The sequence below is a fragment of the Lactuca saligna genome, chromosome 3 (assembly GCF_052625555.1).
Source record: "Lactuca saligna cultivar CGN05327 chromosome 3, ASM5262555v1, whole genome shotgun sequence".
In the NCBI taxonomy this organism is placed as follows: Eukaryota; Viridiplantae; Streptophyta; class Magnoliopsida; order Asterales; family Asteraceae; genus Lactuca; species Lactuca saligna.
Genome location: NC_136419.1, coordinates 51,072,142 through 51,091,989, shown reverse-complemented (window position 1 = coordinate 51,091,989; position 19,848 = coordinate 51,072,142). Strand labels below are relative to the sequence as shown.

The window sequence follows — 19,848 nt, the reverse complement described above, 5'->3', positions numbered from 1 at the left end:
ATACTCCGTAGCTAATCCGTAGGTAATTACCTACGGAATAGCTACGGAATATGCTTTCCGTTAGAATTCCGTAGCTAATTAGCTACGGATTAGCTACAGATTTTTCTTATTTTCGATTTTTCGGGCACCAAACGTCGTTTTTTTCGCTCTGTTTTTTTACACCTCTACTATACATGGCTATCTATATGTTCACCAACTTGTAGCTATTAATATCGTTCATAAAGTCGTGTGCCCCTTCGGGATCATGGGGGGCTTAGAGGGAGGGCAAAGTGGGCAGTTGCACAGGGTCTAATTTTTTTGATTATATATTTTTATTTAAAAATAAGAAATTATAATAAAGATAAGGACCCTTTTTTTCTTGTTCGTCATGAGCTTTTAAGAATATTTCATTTTTCAGGACCGGTCTTGTTCGGGATCAAGTACTCGTTTCATTGTTTAACATTGTAATGTTTATACTTTTCACCAACTTGTGATGGATTATGTTTGTATATGTATATTTATATACATGATTGAGTTGTGGTATATGTCTACATGTATATGTGTATGTATACATGTTTGTGAGATGTATGTGTACGTATTCATAAACATTATAGTGTTAAACCATTAAACAAACAATGGATCATGTATGTGCACGCGACTTTATCAATGATATTAATAGCTATAAGTTGGTGAAAATATAGATAATCGTATATAATAGAGGTGTGAAAAAAACGGAGCGAAAAAAACGACGTTTGGTGCCCGAAAAATCGAAAATAAGAAAAATCCGTAGCTAATTAGCTACGGATTAGCTACGGAATTCTAACGGAAAGCATATTCCGTAGCTATTCCGTAGGTAATTACCTACGGATTAGCTACGGAGTATGCATTTCGTTAGAATTCCGTAGCTAATCTGTAGCTAATTAGCTACGGATTAGCTACAGATTTTTCTTATTTTCGATTTTTCGGGCACCAAACGTCGTTTTTTTCTCTCCGTTTTTTTCACACCTCTATTATATATGATTATTTATATTTTCACCAACTTATAGCTATTAATATCATTCATAAAACCATGTGCACATACGGGATCCATTACTTGTTTTTTGGTTTAACATTATGATACATTGCTCATTGTTTAACGTTGTAATGCATACATATACATATACATACATACATATACATAAGCACACACATACATACTTATACAAATATACATATTTCCCATAATTATCATATTTTTTCATTATTTAATTTATACATTAAACGTATATTATTTTAATTGTTTGTTTGTGTGTTAACCACATTTTTAATTTTTTTTGAATATTATTATTATTGAAAAAAAATAATGAAAAAAGTAATAATAGTGAAAAAAAAGTTTTAAGACTTGAATATTGAAATAATAATAATAATAATAATAATAATAATAATAATAATAATAATAATAAGCACACACATACATACGATATAAAGAAAAAAACTTTTAAGACTTAATTAATAATAATAATAATAATAATAATAATAATAATAATAATAATAATAATAATAATAATAATAATCGAAAAAAGAAAGTGTATAAAATTAATAGGAGACAAACTCAACAAGGATGTGGCAAGCCCGGCCAGATGGTAATTGTGTTGCTTAGTTATGTAGGAGATTCGAGTTCAATTCTTACCCCACCCTTTTTTTTCTTTATTTTTCCAGAAACAAAATAAAAGCAGTTGGAGTCTAAACATTTAAGGAAGTGGCATACCCGGCCAGATGGTAATTGTGTTGCTTGGTTTTGTAGAAGACTTGAGTTTGATTCTTACCCCACCCCTTTTTTTCTTTATTTTTCCAGAAACAAAATAAAAGCAATTGGAGTCTGAATATTTAAGAAAGTGGCATACCCGGCCGGTTGGTAAGACTATTGGTTTAATACTTGTGAGACTGGAGTTCGATTCTTGCTGCAACATAATTTTTTTTTCTTTGCTGGCCGGTGTCCCTAATTTATATTCCCCTTTTCTGTCTTCCCCCTTCTCGCATCGCAACATACAAGAACAAAAAAAAAAACACGCTACAACATCTCTCTCTCTCTCTCTCTCTCTCTCTCTCTCTCTCTCTCTCTCTCTCTCTCTCTCTCTCTCTCTCTCTCTCTCTCTCTCTCTCTCTCTCTCTCTCTCTCTCTCTCTCTCTCTCTCTGGTGGTCGACGCACTCTTCCCCTTGTGGCGACACCCCTTCCTCCTACACTAATCCGTCACCGCCGATGCTTCTTCCTGCTGCGTTTTCCCGTCACCGAGCCAAAGGTAAACACTAATTTTTTTTCTTTTTAAAAATTACTTTGTTTTAGGTGTAATTTTGTTGAATGTGAGCTAGTAAGGTTGATTTTTTTTTGTTGAATATGAGGTTTTAGGTTGATTTTTTTTTGTTGAATGTGATATTTTAGGTTGATTTTGGTGTTTAAGATTTGTTAAAATTACTTCCTCCTGCACTTTGTTGAATGTGTGGTTATAGATTTGTTAAATATGAAATATAGGTTGGATTTGAGGTTTTAGATTTGTTAAATATGATATATATGTTATATAAAAAATGTTAAGTTAATTTGTTAAATTTGTTAAAAATGTTAGTTAAATGATTATATATGGAATTTTAGTTAATTTAAAATGCATATTATGATATTGATCATTTGTTGAAATGTTATGTATCCTTAGTCATACATATTAGATTAAATGGGATGTTACACTATTATATTGAAATGTTATGATTCTAATTAACATTTTTAAATGGAAATGTAGTTTTAGATCAAAATGTTGTCTAATAGAGAATGGATGTACACGAAGAGACTTGATAGTCGTCATTTGTTTAATCCGCAATGGCCACATTATGTCAATTTGTTTTTGGATTTTGCTTACACGAATGCAACAAACATCCAACGTATTATTAGGGAAGGGGTGGAAGTTTTTGAAATTAGATGTCCGTGTGTGAAATGCAAAAATATTTATTACCACCCGAGAGAATCAGTTTTTAACCATCTTATTGCCCGGGGATTCATGAATGGTTATTCACTATGGTATTTACATGGCGAAAAATATCCAACACTAGAGATTGGTCAATGTTCAAACCCTGAAACGGGTCAACACATTGATAACGATTTTGGTGATTAGCGTAGATACGAGGAGATGGTCATCGAAAGCATGCATCAACCCGAGGCTTCTTATTATCAACAAACACCACACAACCCAAATCTTGATGCCCAAAATTTTTATAAAATTTTGAAACAAGCGAGTGAACCTTTATGGGATGGGTGTACAAAAATTTCCACACTCGCCGCGACCACTAGATTATTGGACTGGAAATCACAATCTAATGTTTCAGACACGTCATTTGATAAACTACTTTCGATTGTTAAAGACATTCTACCATCTGGCAAGAAGCTTCCTAACAGCTTCTACGTGACCAAGAAAATGTTGAAGCCACTAAACTTGCCTTCAGAACAGATTCATGTGTGTATAAACCATTGCATGCTATTTAGGGGCCAATTTGCTGATCTGGATCAGTGTGTAGTGTGTGGTGAAAATAGGTACAAAGACAGAGGGAGGAAAATTCCTCATTTGGTCTTGACACAACATATCCTGATTTTGCAAATGAGACGCGCAACATTCGTCTCGGGTTGTGTACTGATGGGTTTAGTCCTAATAATTCAAATACAACTCCCTATTCATGTTGGCCGGTGTTTATCACTGTTTACAACCTACCCCCTTGGTTGGCTTTTAAACATCAGTACATACAACTTCCATTGATCATTCCTGGGAAGAAGAGTCCTGGACAAAATTTGGATGTTTTTTTACAACCTCTGGTGGAAGAGTTGAAGATGTTGTTCACAGATGGCATTGAAACTTATGATGCTCATCGAATGACCAATTTTCAAATGAAGGTTGTACTTCTATGGACAGTTAGTGACTTCCCTGCTTATGCAATGTTGTCCGGATGGAGCACTCACGGTAATTTAGCGTGCCCATATTGCATGCACCAAACAGAATCATTCCGGCTTGTCAACGGACAAAAACCGTGTTGGTTTGACGGTCATAGAAAACATCTACCCGAAAGACACGTATTTCGAAATGATACGGTTAATTTTTTAAAAGGCAAGAAAGTGAAAGGTCATGAAGTGCCTGTTCCGTACCCAACCGGAGAATATATTTGGGAGAAAATCCAACATTTTCCCACTGTATACAACAGTACACCCTATGGTCCAAATTATGCAAAACCACATGGTTTTGGTATTACACATAACTGGGTAAAGAAGAGCATCTTTTGGGAGCTTTCATATTGGCGTCACCTGTTGATCCGACACAACCTTGATTTGATGCATATTCAGAGGAATTTTTTGAAAATATGTTTCAGACTTCGATGGGCACCTCAAAGACCAAAGACAATATAAAGGCAAGAGAAGATATTGAGATGCTATGTGATCGACCTATACTAAACCCTATCAGGGACAACAACAAGAAGGCTAGGAAGAATCGTGGAGATTACACATTGAAAAAGGACCAATTTCAAAAAGTATGTGAGTGGTTGAAAAAGCACAAATTTCCTGACGGGTATGCATCAAATATAGGAAACTGCGTAAACATCAAAGATTACAGTTTCTATGGTTTCAAAAGCCACGACTGCCACGTGTTTATGCAACGGTTGCTTCCCTTAGCTTTAAGAGGGTTTGTTCCAACAAAGATATACGAGGCCGTATCAGAGATATCTATGTACTTTCGAGTATTATGCTCGAAAACGTTGCATTTTCAGGACATGTTCGATATGAAACGCAGTATTATTCAGACTATGTGCAAGTTGGAGCAAATATACCCTCCGAGCTTCTTTGATTCAATGGAACACCTAGTTATACATTTAGCTGATGAAGCTATTGTTGGTGGTCCGGTACATTATAGATGGATGTTTCAATACGAGAGGTAATCATATGTTTTATTATATATCTAACATTTTTAAAGTATTATGCTCGAAAACGTTGCATTTCCTAACACATCGCCTATACTTTGTAAATATAGGAAACTGGGCATAATTAAAAGAAGAATAAGGAACAAAGCAAGGGTTGAGGGTTCAATAGTCAACGAACATCTAGTGAATGAACTCGCTACCTATTGTTCGTTATATTTTGACCCGACGATTGAGACACGCGATAATCGAGAAGCACGGAATTTTGCACCGCAAAGTCATAATTTTTCTAGTGGAGAAGCTCCACTTAGCATCTTTGTTGTCCCTTCAAGAAGATTATATGAAAAAAGTGGAAAACGACAAGCTTTGACTGATAAAGATTTCCACAAGGTGTACACCTACATATTACTTAACTGTAAAGAAGTTAACCCTTACGTTACGGAGTTTGATGAAATGGTCATGAAAACAAATCCAAACGAATCAGTTTCAGATTTAAGAGATAAATACTTTGCTGAATGGTTTGAGGACAAAGTAAGTAGAAATAGTTAAATCATACTGATTGTTACCAATGCATCATTAACCAACATAATGTGTATATTTTCACTGTAGGTAATGTATAAGACACCTGATGGAAGTGCTAGACACTTAGAAGTTATAGCTAATAAACCATCGAGACATGCTCATTACTATAATGGGTATTTTGTAAATGGTTATAAGTTTCACACTCAACAATACGGTGAGGGTGGTGTGACGAATAACTTTGGAGTATGTGTGAGAGGGGAGACGTATAATGCCGAACAAGAGTCAGACTACTATGGCATAGTGCAAGAGATCATAGAGATTAAGTATTATAGCAGCAGACCCTCGACTGTTGTATTGTTTAATTGTATTTGGTTTGTTAACAAAGATGGTGTAATAGTCAACAAAAACAAGTTGATTGATGTCAAATACAACTCTCGACTTCAAACTGACGACCCTTTTTGTTTGTCATCACAAGCAGAACAAGTGTTTTATACACCATACCCTTCAATGACAAGGGAGACTAAAGATAAGTGGGCAATGATCAAGACAAAACCAAGAGGGGTATTTGAAGTTACCGAAGCTGAAATGGAAGCAGATGAAATCTTTTAGGATGAAGAACGATTTGAGTCACCCCTTACTGTAACTCGTGCAGAACGATTGTGCCTAGCCTCAACTACTAATACGTATGAGCAAATATCCGACGACGAGAATGAGAGAATTAGGGAGGAAGACGAAGAAGTGGAAGATTTTGAAGTCGAAGATGATGAAAACGAGTTGTATTATTCAGAAGAAGAATTTGAAGACGAAGATGATGAGGACGGATGTTAGGAGAATTGTCTTTTTTTGATGATAAGAGCATTGTATTTGTTGATGTTAAGAGCATTGTCTTCTTTTTTAAAACCTTAAAATTAAATGTTGTTTTTTTAATGATTTTGGTTTGGACATATTGTTATTTTAAACATTTCTTTTGTTATAACTTATTAATCATATATTATATAACTGACCATTCTTGTTCTATTAAATGCAGCATGTCGGGTAATAGACTCAAGGATAAAGGCCATAGTAACAACTCTTTTTTTGGTAGTGCGAGGCATAGGGTGGGGAGGGCATCCCCTAATTCTACCGAAGAGCCACGTTATAGGACGACACTCATACCGATCGATATGCCGATAGTGATAGGAGTTGCAGGCTCCAACAGTCAGGGTGCTATTAGTCAGCAAACCCTTATGGCTGATCCTTTAGCAGACTTGGTCGGGATTCTTCGCCGTCGGGCTCGAGAGACGGGTCAGATGCCCCTGGTCCAACATACGGATTATAGGCCTCAGCTCCCACCACAGACGGATTATAGACCTCAGTCCCCATAAATGTTTTTGAGGACAGGTGGTAATGATGGGTTTGAGGACTATTGTTTTGAGGGTGCAGATGCAGAGGCAACCTTTCGGTCACCACATACCCTACACACACCGATGACACCGAACACGCCATTGACGCCGCATGGCTCCGCCTCTAGAGGCATTTCAGGAGGTCATGACTCGAATGCGAGTGATTTTCACGCCTCATCATTGCCCCTCATCAGACGAGATGGGGAAAAGTTAGTGTTTTCATCATTTAAAACTTAATTTCTTGATGTTATAATTATACTTATATAGTTTTTTCAATAATGTAGGTTTGGGGATCAAAAAATCCACAGCGCGTGTATTCATCTCTTTTGGGAGAATTTAGATCATCCGTGGGCCCGGTTCAGTGATATTCCAAATGAGGCTCTTCTACAGATGTTTTCGCGTTTCGGGGTAATATATTAAATATTTGTTATTGTATCTTATACTCATTTGTTTTTAGTTTGTATTTTTAAATTTACTTGTTATCTTTTACAGACAATGTACAGGTGGCATTCACAAGAGAATGAGAACATATTTGATGCATTCAAGTGTGTCCTCAAGGATAGATACAGAGATAGGATGAAAGGTATTAGGAAACAATCTGCCGACATGGCACGAAATGATGGGAAACCCCTCCCCCCAAAGTTTTGTAGCTACTATGATGGGATGCATAACTACCGCCCCGAACGCGTACCGGAGACTGTGTGGCAACGTTTGTGTGATGTAACGGATATGATACAATATTATTTTTTTGTTATGTTTTTTATTTCTTATTATATTATTGTACTTATATATATATATATATATATATATATATATATATATATATATATATATATATATATATTTCTTTTCACAGCATTGGTCCACAGAGAAGTGGCAAAAGAATTCAAAAATCGCTCAGCAGAACCGCAACACCGCAGATTCTAGTGGGTCAACAGCAAGACACACAGCGGGTAGTATAAGATTTGACCAGCACCGTAGGAAATTAGTAAGTATCACAATAATAAATTTTATTATTCTTATTTTTTTATAACACTAACTACATTAATTGTACGTTGAGTTTTATGTAGGAAAAATTGATGGGTAAACCACCCACACAATATGATGTTTTTGTGCAGACGCATGGCACCGCCGAGTCAAAGAAAAAATATTTTGAGGGAAATCATGAAAATATTGAATATTGCTCGCAGACGGCCAAAGAATCACTAGTAACTTATCTTTATCATTTATGTATATTGATTGTTTCATTTTTGTATATGACAATCATGTTTTTTGTAATTTGTAGGAGGGGTATCTGCATGGGTTAGTCAACAAATTTGGTGAAGATCCTTCAAATCGTAAGGATGATGTAGATGTATGGGAGGAAAGCCAACTTAGAAGAAAAGGAAAGAAGAAGGGTGCTATCTATGGGATAGGAGCATCGAATATACATTTTTTGGTTTTAGGGACTCCATCTTCCCAGTCCACCCAGTCGGATAGCACACAACAAGAGGTATGTTGATAATACTAATTAAATTGATAATAAACAAAAATACGTTGATATTATGGTTAAAATCTAGGTAGTTTGGTGAGAATATTGATTAAATTGATAATAAACAAAAGTATGTTGCTATTATGGTTAAAGGTTATGTAGTTTGTTGATAATATTGATCAAATTGATAAAAATAAATATATGTTGCTATTATGTTTTAAAAGTTAAGTGTATTGCTATAATTATAAACTAAAATGCATTGTTACAATAAACTAAAATAAATTGCTATTATTGATTAAGTATTGAATTGTGTCACCATTTTTAAGGTTGATAGGTTGCGTGCACAAGTTTCTGTCATGGAACAACAACAACAACAAATGAAAGAACAAATGGAGATGGTTATGAGGATAATAAATATGTCTGGAAATCAACCCCGTGGTCCCCCCGATAATCCACCCGAGGACAATTGATAAGTATTTTGGAACAATTGATAAGTATTTTGGAACAATTGAATTTGTAAACACTTGTATTGTTTGCTTGTTTTGTTATGCCTAATTTGTATGGTACTTGAGACATTTGTATGGTATTTAATACAATGGAATTGAATGTGTCAAAGTTGGTATTAGGGACATTTTTTTGGTGTATTTTGGACAAATTGAATTGATATGGTATTTGACAAAAAATATAAATTTTTAAATTTTTAAAATTTTTTTTTTTTTTGATAAAATTAAATTAGCTACGGACTAGCTAAGGAAATCCGTCGTTAAATAGGTCCGTAGGTATTCCGTAGGAAGAAAGTCAATTTTAGTTAAACTTGAGTTTTGTCGTTAATCCGTAGGAAATCCGTAGCTAAACAGTTCCGTAGCTATTCTGTAGGAAAACACTTGCGTGGGTAATCCGTAGGAAATCCGTAGCCATGCTATTCCGTAGGAACATACACCCGTTGGCAATCCGTAGGTATTCCGTAGCAATTACTGGCCGTAGCCATTCTGTAGGTATTATACCTACGGAAATATCCGTAGGTATTCAGTAGCTAGTTCGTAGCAATTCCGTAGGTAAAAATTTCCCACGGGCATTTATGCTACAGGGCATTTTCCGTAGCAAATCCGTAGGTATCGCCTTATATCTACCGAATAGCTACGGATTGTGCCGTAGCTATTGCCCTAGTTTTCTAGTAGTGAATGTTCCTGATCCCGATACGCTGATGGAATTCTACGAGAAGGTTACCAGAGACATAGAGGCTTGCCAACTCCCCAATTAAATAAATCAAGATCTAATGCCATATCAATACAGGCGACAATAACTGATTTCTTTGTATCAGATGTTGCACTATGTTGTTATCTTATGTTTTATGCTCCTGCTATATGTAATAAATGGTATTGTCATAATAAACGTAGTTTGATATACTAAATTTTAATTCTGTGACAAACTACTATAGTCTATAGGTGAAAAAATTAGAAAAAAAATTCTTAATTCTAAAAAATAAATTGCTTTTTAAATATTTAGGTCACTGTGTTTTGATAATGTTCTGAATGTTAAAAGAGGTCAGCAAAAATTGTAAATGCAAATTACTCCTATAAAGTACGTTAAGAACATCATATTTTTACGGATGGCAAGTAAATGGTTGAAGCCCATTGCACTAGAAGCAACATTATTGATCACCTTAACGATAGATCCAACACTGCATGCACCAACGATGTTGAATGGAATAATCACTCGATCTCTTTTCATCGACTTGGATAATGAACTTCACTCCATGGTACTTGGAGAATGATCATTATTTTAATAAATATTCTAAAAAAAATATTGTGAAAGATTGTTTCCGGATGAACTCTAGTCACATACCTAATCAATGGGCTCTCTAGAATATTCCATAACATAATCACATTCATTCGACACCATACACCTCTCTCGACTTTGTTACAAGCCGATCTTTGCTACTATTGGAGGAAGAAAGAATGTCATGCCTTCTAGTGATCACTCGTTCTCAAAATCTCCGTTCTGATAACTCTAGACGTGGTGGAACAACAACCGGTCCTCAAGAAATTGTAGTGGGAGTTACTTTGGTAATCTTTGATCTTTCGTATCCAGCGATAATCATGCACCCTTCGCAAATTGTTGGATCCTCTCCCCGGGTTCTAATGGATGCCTATGTTTGGATAATAGTGCCATATGTATTTTATCTGCCCATCCTTGCTATCGGGCAACAATAGCGACACATCAATTGTAGTTGTGTTACCACAAGAGTTCAATTGAGCATCCTTGATGTATCGCCTGGTCATTCGACACTTCAGCAGTAACCACCACAAGTACAAGAATGGCTATTATCTTGCTAAAGGCCAAAATCAAGCTAAAGAAGAGGTTCTAGGTGAAGAAAAAACATTATCTTGCTAAAGGATGAATCTTTATCACTATAAGGACTAAGATGAGCCTAGATCTGAAGTTATAACTTCAGATCATGCCTAATACCCGAAATGAGTCACTAACATGCTAAAATCACCCTAATCTCAAGCATTGAGAGATCTAGCTAGAAAGAGGTTTTAGTAACGACTTTTTACCTTCAAAATGATGCCAAGATGAAGTAGATACTAGATCCACACGCTTCTCTTCGTCCCGATCCACTGGCTCCTCAAATCTCTTCAAAGAATGCACCAACAAAGCACTTTTAGCCTCACAACACTCAAGAACAAGATCCAGACATGTTATGGTTTCTCTCAGCCATCAAAGGGGTGGTGCAGGACTGGAGGAAGGGACATAAGGTCCTTTAAATAGGATGCAAACCCTAAAAATTAGGGTTTCATCCTCCAGCTCCAACTCGTCGAGTTGTGTCCTCTAACTCATCGAGTTGGTCACTTAAGACACGCGGCCAAGTTCGTTCCTACTCAACGAGTCAGGGCATCCAACTTGTTGAGTAGACCTTTCAAAATGAAAATAAGGCTGTAAAGTTTATACCTGAGAGTGGGGGTGTTACATTTAAACTTTTAGTTATCTTAAAAAAATATGAAATTGTATTTAATAATGTGCTATTTGTATTAACATACTAATAAATAATACATCTTATATTTAAGGAAGAGAAGTTACAAAAAATAGCTCTTAGGCACAAGTTGTAGAGATGAAGAAGATGCAAAAATAAACTCAAAGTTATGAAAAAAGAAAGTTTGCTCAACAATTCATCATTCCATTATAGTATAACAAGTCTCAATTGGAGGTAAATATTAAATTTCAGTTGAAATCTTTCGAATTCCTTTTCCATCATTCACGAAATTCACCTTTCCTTTCATGTTTTGAAGGAATTCAATTCCATTCCTATTTCTTTACCTTTTCTAACATGTGAGTGAGTATGTATCCTATCTCTTAGTTTAGGACAAATACTTACAATGTTAGTTGAAAAAGGAATTACATTTCAAATCACTTCAAATGTTGTTGATAAGTTGATTATTTGGTCCATGTCCCATTCCAAAAAATATGGCACAGATAATTAAACCTTTTCTTTAAATTTATAGATTTCATTAGTAAATAAAAAATATATGATTTGAAAGATTAAAAACTTTAATATATATTTTGCGGGCTTTGTCTTGTGGTGCTAAATCCCATAGCGAATTCTCTATGTGTTGACCATGGTTTGACTGCTCTTCAATAATGTAACTATATCTTTAAATTATTTTATCTTTTTTAATGATTATTTTAATCATACGGGAAGGGATCAGGGGAATAATGTAAGGAAGAAGCCCAAGTAAAACTGTATTTGGATGTACTTAATTCATTTTCTCTTAAGTAGTGTTTGGAATGATGAAATCATAAAAGGCGTTGATGTAATGATTCATTCCATTACTTTGTGCATTCCATTCCATCCAAGCAAAGGCCCGTGGAAAGACCTACAGACCATGAAGGTTAGTTTTTAACTTCCTTCCTAATTAAAAATATTGCATATTGTTTTTAAAAAATGCTATATCTAATGTTAATTTTGGTGTGGATGATGGTCCTTGAGTGACAACAATTTCTAACAAGCAATTTGTAAACACGGTATTTTCTTTCACCAACATGTATTATCATTTACTTTTTGGTTAGAATCGGAATTTAATTCCATTCCGGTCCCACATTTGGTTTCAAATGAGTAGAAACTAAGCTTTTTTTCATCAACAGAAAAACATTGCTTACAACAAAGACGTTAAATCTAGCAAAAAGCAAGAAGACATCATGCAACCCAGTCTCTTTCCATTGCTAGAAAAACTAAATGGAAACTGGTTCTCTTAATTCCATGGGATTGAACGGGAATCAGAATCCATTTCCATTCTGTCATTCTTTTGGACGCTAATCAAAGCAATAGAGAACATGTGTGCGAAAATGCAAAATATGAGAGGAAGTTTAGAATTTAAAATTATGGTACATTATACTTTTAAATCAAATATCAATCAATGTTGAACTTTGATATTTGATGTTTATGGATGTTTTGGTAAAGTTTGATGGTTAGATTCTTTAGGTATTTTAATGTTGACGTTTTGTTTGGGAATGTATAATTATTGAATGTTTTTGGTATTTTAATGTTAATATTTGTTTTTGATTATTTAATTATTTGATTTTTTGGTATTATTTTGTTTTAGATTCATAACAAACGAAAATCTCACATTATGTATTTGCAAGGGAATAGCTATGGACAAAATTCCACATCTAAAATTTGTGATAGATCTGCGACGAGAAGAAAAAAAATCACGTCTAAATTAGCGAGGGAATAGCGATGCTTTGAAAAAAACTGATATAGAGGTTTGCGAGGGATTAGTGACAAAATATTGTTGTTAGGTTTTGTCGCCAATGTCCTAAATTGTAGTATTAAGTGCCATTATGCGATAGATATTCTGTCGCTAAGGTCGTCGCAAGAGAAAAGTAATCCGACGCTAAATCGTTCGCTAAGTCATTAGCCACCATTTAATTGTCTATGGAGTAAGTCTGTGGTTGATCCGTCACAAATGATCTTTAACGACGGATTTGCGACAGATTCATCCGTCTCTAAAACTAATGTTTCAAGTAGTGTTTTTTCTCGACGGAAATTTGTAACACTTCCCATGGGTTACATGAATTTCACTTTTTTCTTGTGATCGGTCAAGTTATTTTCAAATGTTTAATATTTATTTAGGGTTTCCCATTGATATTGAGAGCCTATAAAAATATGAGTCCTTAAATATAACTTTTTATTTATACAAAAGCAAATTTCGTGATACTACAAATAAGTCGATAAATACTATAAAAACAATCAAAACAAAATAACCATAATACAATATATTATCTTCTATAATTACATAAACCACAAGGTTCTCCTGACTGAAATGTGGAATCCACGTCCAACAAGCTTGCATGACACTTGACCACTTGAGCATTTCTGTTTCTGAAGTAAACTTGAAATTTAAAAACGAAACGTTGAAACTCGTAGAAAAAATAGGAATCGGGTTAGAAAAAAGAAAGAAGTTCGTAACTTGCTAACCAAGGGAGAAAATGTAATTTTGTGTTGGTGGTGGTTGTTGTCCTTGTTGTTTTTTTTTTCCTAGCTAAAGGAAAAAAGACGTAATTTTATAAATCCACTTAATGGACTCAAGAATTGCGTTAGAAAAAAAAAAAGTGATGTCTCATGAATTAGGTGTAATGAAATTTAACAAAGAGTTATGAAGTTAAACTCATTAGTAAAAAAATAGAGCAGATGATGGGGAAGCAAGAATCGATACCCGGTAAACAATACGAAGGAACACAAGGTACACAAGGTGGGTCTATCACCCAACTCATATACTAAATACGACAACAATGGTGGACATAAAATTATAATACAGTATATAGTTTTTTTGCGTCTTGCACACCTTGCACACCTTGCACACTTTTAGCCCCCTTGCATATTTTTAATATATAAAAATAACAGATGTTTTTAATACCGTAAAGGAGTAAATAATAATCCATCAATTAATAAGCGATTCCGAGTAATTTGGATGATAAAATAAATACGCAAAATAGCAGGTACTTTTTTCTTGGTTAACTTTAATAAAATCATGACTACTATAAGATATGCACATCTAATTAAACATGAACACATGATCAAATAGTTCTTTTTAAATCTTATGAGTACATACTATTTTTTAGCATTATGAATAGTAAGGTGATTAAATTATTAGGTGGTGGGGAATGGAGGATATTATTGATCGATCTATAAATTGTGATGACAGGAGCAAGTAATTCTCATTCAAGCACTAACCTAGAGAGAGATATGGCACTTAGTACTAAAACAAATCAGGTTAAGATTAAGTCAGATTGTGATGCTTTTCACCAGTTATGGAAGGCAAACCCCAACCAAGTTCCCACCTTGACACCGACTTACATCCAAAACTGCCAAGTCCATGAAGGTGAAGTTGGAAACCTGGGCTGTTGTCTCGTCTGGAACTATTTTCATGGTAAGCCACACATGTGTACCCTATTATATTTTTATAATGGTCTGTTTAATTACTAGAAATTCGATGTAGTATAGAGTGGAACCATATAAATGTATTTCTTTGTCCACGTAAATGCACTTCGACTCAATGTTTTTGATGATATGACGGCATTGTAGATGGAAAAGACCGTGTTGGAAAAACAATAACCACGGATTTCAACGAGGGAAAAAAGTTGGTCACATTTAAGGTTGTTGAAGGTGATCTCATGGATTTATATAAGACCTTTGTTATACATATTCAAGTAGACAAAGATGGTTCAGACAACATTGTCACATGGACTGTTGAGTATGAGAAGTTGAACCCAAATGTTCCTGATCCCGATACGCTGATGGAATTCTACGAGAAGGTTACCAGAGACATAGAGGCTTGCCAACTCCCGAATTAAATAAATCAAAATCTAATGCCATATCAATACAGGCGACAATAAAGGATTTTCTTTGTATCGGATGTTGCACTACGTTGTTATCTTATGTTTTATGCGCCTGATATATGTAATAAATGGTATTGTCATAATAAACGTAGTTTGATATACTAAATTTTAATTCTGTGACAAACTACTATATAGGTGAAAAAATTAGAAAAAATTTCTTAATTCTAAAAAATAAATTGCTTTTTAAATATTTAGGTCACTGTGTTTTGATAATGTTCTGAATGTTAAAAGAGATCAGCAAAAAATGTAAATGCAAATTACTCCAATAAAGTACGTTAAGAACATCATCTTTGATGGCAAGTAAATGGTTGAAGCCCATTGCACTAGAAGCAACATTATTGATCACCTTAACGATAGATCCAACACTGCCTGCACCAACGATGTTGAATGGAATAATCACTCGATCTCTTTTCATCGACTTGGATAATGAACTTCACTCCATGGTTCTTGGAGAATGATCATTATTTTAATAAATATACTAACAAAAATATTGTGAAAGATTGTTTCCGGATGAACTCTAGTCACATACCTAATCAATGGGCTCTCTAGAATATTCCATAACATAATCACATTCATTTGACACCATACACCTCTCTCGACTTTGTTACAAGCCGATCTTTGCTACTATTGGAGGAACAAAGAATGTCATGCCTTCTAGTGATCATTCGTTCTCAAAACCTCCGTTCTGATAACTCTAGACGTGGAGGAACAACAACCGGTCCTCAAGAAATTGTAGTGGGAGTTACTTTGGTAATCTTCGATCTTTCATATCCAACAATAATCATGCACCCTTCGCAAATTGTTGGATCATCTCCCCAGGTTCTAATGGTTGCCTATGTTTGGATAACTGTGCCATATGTATTTTATCTGCCCATCCTTGCTATCGGGCAACAATAGCGACACATCAATTGTAGTCGTGTCACTACAAGAGTTCAATTGAGCATCCTCGATGTATCGCTTGGTCGTCCAATACTTCAGCAGTAACCACGACTAGTACAAAAATGGATTTTATCTTGCTAAAGGCCAAAATCAAGCTAAAGAAGAGGTTCTAGGTGAAGAAAAAGCATTATCTTGCTAAAGGCTAAATCTTTATCACTATAAGGACCAAGATCAGCCTAGATCTGAAGTTATAACTTCAGATCATGCCTAATACCCGAAATGAATCACCAACATGCTAAAATCACCCTAATCTCAATCATGGAGAGATCTAGCTAGAAATAAGTTAAGGTAACGAATTTTTACCTTCAAAATGAAGCCAAGATGAAGTAGATACTAGATCCACATGCTTCTCTTCATCTCGATCCACTGGCTCCTCAAATCTCTTCAAAGAATGCACCAACAAAGCACTGTTACCCTCACTACACTCAAGAACAAGATCCAGACTTGTTATGGTTTCTCTCAGCCATCAAGGAGGCGGTGAAGGACTGGAGGAAGGGACATAAGGTCCTTTAAATAGGATGAAAACCCTAAAAATTAGGGTTTCATCCTCCTGCTCCAACTCGTCGAGTTGTGTCCTCCAACTCGTCGAGTTGGTCACTTAAGACACGCAACCAAGTTCGTTCCTACTCAACGAGTCAGGGCATCCAATTCGTCAAGTAGACCTTTCAAAATGAAAATAAGGCTGTTAAGTTTTATCTGAGAGTCGGGGTGTTACATTTAGACTTTTATTTATCTTAAAAAATATGAAATTGTATTTAATAATGTGCTATGTGTATTAACATACTGATAAATAATACATCTTATATTTAAGGAAGAGAAGTTACAAAAAATAGCTCTCAAGGCACAAGTTGTAGAGATGAAGACGATGCAAAAAGAAATTCAAAGTTATGAAAAAGGAAAGTTTGCTCAACAATTCATCTTTCCATTATGATATAACAAGGCTCAATTGGAGGTAAAGATTGAAGTTCAGTTGAAATCTTTCGAATTCCATTTCCATCATTCATGGAATTCACCTTTCCTTTCATGTTTTGAAGGAATTCAATTCCATTCCTATTTCTTTATCTTTTCTAACATGTGAGTGAGTAAGTACTTTAGCTCTTAGTTTAGGATAAATACTTACAATGTTAGCTGAAAAAGGAATTACATTTCAAATCCCTTCAAAAGTTGTTGAAAACTCGATTATTTGGTCCATGTCCCATTCCAGAAAATATCGCACAGATAATTAAACTTTTTCTTTAAATTTATAGATTTCGTCAGTAAATAAAAAAGATATGATTTGAAAGATTAAAAACTTTAATATATATTTTGCGGGCTTTGTCTTGTGGTGCTAAAATTCCATAGCGAATTCTCTATGTGTTGACCATGGTTTGACTGCTCTTCAATAATGTAACTATATCTTTAAATTATTTTATCTTTTTTAATGATTATTTTAATCATACAGGAAGGGATCAGGGGAATAATGTAAGTAAGAAGTCCCAAGTAAAACTGTATTTGGATTTACTTAATTCATTTTCTCTTAAGTAGTGTTTGGAATGATGGAATTATAAAAGGGGTTGATGTAATGATTCATTCCATTACATTGTTCATTCCATTACTTTGTGCATTCCATTCCATCCAAGCAAAGGCCCGTGGAAAGACCTACAGACCATGAATGTGACAACCTGTAAATTTATTCCGTCACAAAAACCGTTCCTGTTAAATAAAACCGTTCGTACTCATATTGTCCCGTTAACCTTCGAGTTAAATTAATTTAATTGCAACTTTTATTTCGGTTTCGTAAGTTTGGGGATGCGTTATAAACATTAAAATATTTTCCATAATTGTTTGGAAAATTATTATTTTCATCTAAGTCGTGATTATGTCAAATTATCGGGTATGACCAAAAGCACCGTCTAACGGCAGTATCGGTAGAATTCCATCGGGCCACAAACTCAACCCCTATATAAGGGATTGAGTGACATCATTTTGAAGATTTTTCTCTCTCTCTAAACAATTTCTCTCACTACTCTCTCTCTCTCTAAAATCCGAAACTTAGCCAAAATCATCCAAAACAAGCTTCAAATCATCAAGGTAACTATCCTAGCTCCTAGTTTAACACCTTTGGCCTTCAAATTCGTGATTTATATGAGGAATGGGACCATAAACAAGTGTTTATGGTCTTGGAACCTCCTTAGGCCATGAACACATGTAATGAGGGTTTTGAAGCCTCAAAACCCCTCCAAAACACTTCTACGGCTTAGATTCGACTTAGAAACTTGCATGCATGGACTAAGGACCCCAAAATCATGACATTTGATGTATGAAAATGAGTTTACGGCCCAAGAACCTTCTTGGACCATAAACCCCCATGCATGAACCATAAACACCTCTTAAGGTGTTAAAAATGCCCTTAAACACCACCAAAAGCTTTCAAACGTGTCTAGGACCTTCTACTCCATCATTTGAAGCACCAAATCATACAAGAAGGGACCAAACATGAGTTTACGGTCCAAGAACATGATTGGACCGTAAACCCTCATTCTTAGACCTTAAACACCTTTTAGGGTGTTAGTTTTCCCCTAAACACCTCCAATGACCTTCCATGAGTGCATAGAACCTTATAACCCCTCAAGTAATGCACCAAAATATTCATAAATGGGACAAACTAGAGTTTACGGTCCAAGAACATTCTTAGACCATAAACTCATCTCCTTAGACCATAAACTCTTCAAATGGGTGTTAAAATGTCCTTAATACCTTGAATGGCTTGTATGTTGGACTAGAATCACATGTGATTAACCTACAAACACCAACACCCATGAATTATGAACAAACATGAGTCTATGGTTGGAAACTCATGTGTTTAAGGTAGTAAACTCCTCAAGAACACCTTCATAGACCGTAAACTCCAATCCCAAGGCCATTTCAAGTCCCGATCACTTTCTAAGCCATGTAATCAACCCTAGAACTTTCCCGTGTGCATTGTAAGACATTTTGGCATCCAAGAACACACCACCCATGAGTTTACGGCCATAAACTCGTGGGGATATGGTCAATGGATCGTAAACTCCTCAAAGAATTTACTTTTGAAGAGTAAACTCCATATCTAGGTCCTACACATCCATAGATGTCACCCAGGTCACTCCGAACACTCGTATTGAAGTGTTTTCACGTCTCAAGGTGTATATTCATATCTAATTAGTGGTTAAAAGTCTAATTAGATACAATTGTATATCATTTCATATTACATAGGAACCTCGCGCGTTATCAAGCCCCGAACCGACACATAGCATCCAAACCGACACGTTTTCTAGTCCGGTGAGTTCATACACCTACCCTTTTTCAATGTTTTTCAATGTTTTCAGGGGGGGGGGGGGGGGAATACAAGCAAAAGTACAAGAATATCTTGTACTTAAATTAATTATTTCGTTTGAATGGTTTCATAATCGGTTGACTTTTAAGAATTGAAAACATATTAACAAACTGTTTGACTTGCAGAGTTATTTTTTCAAACCGATTACGATTCTTATTATATAGTGTTATACTTTATACTTTACAATTGATTGTTCACACATTTACTATTTGAAATCATAAAATTTTTGTATTGTCCTTAATAAAACACCCCTAGGTACGAGAGTGAAGGACAGGTATCATTGGAACTTAGTCAGGTCCTAGTTAATACTCCCCCTAGATGCGAGAGTAAAGAACCAATAAAAAAGGATTTCCGTATTAATAATTTTAGTTTTAAATTCATGATT

At 35.0% G+C, this 19,848-nt stretch overlaps 1 protein-coding gene and 1 pseudogene across 1 annotated transcript; both read left to right on the top strand.

Moving 5' to 3' along the window:
• Positions 1-3,824: 3,824 nt before the first annotated feature.
• LOC145035511 (uncharacterized) lies at positions 3,825-6,250 on the top strand. Its single transcript, XM_078984044.1, has 5 exons — positions 3,825-4,250; positions 4,358-4,917; positions 5,014-5,431; positions 5,510-5,983; positions 6,032-6,250. The coding sequence occupies exons 1-5, from the start codon at positions 3,825-3,827 to the stop codon at positions 6,248-6,250; spliced, it is 2,097 nt and encodes a 698-aa protein (XP_078840170.1).
• An 8,269-nt stretch (positions 6,251-14,519) lies between these two features.
• On the top strand, positions 14,520-15,127 carry LOC145035510 (kirola pseudogene; annotated as a pseudogene).
• The last annotated feature ends 4,721 nt before the right edge of the window (positions 15,128-19,848 follow it).

Bases quoted from the DNA above. Each gene is read 5' to 3' on its own strand.
- LOC145035511 (XM_078984044.1), top strand. From the start codon at position 3,825: ATGTTGTTCACAGATGGCATTGAAACTTATGATGCTCATCGAATGACC. The intron at 4,918-5,013 runs GTAATCATATGT...TTGTAAATATAG, and splicing joins TGGATGTTTCAATACGAGAG to GAAACTGGGCATAATTAAAA. The intron at 5,432-5,509 runs GTAAGTAGAAAT...TTTTCACTGTAG, and splicing joins CTGAATGGTTTGAGGACAAA to GTAATGTATAAGACACCTGA.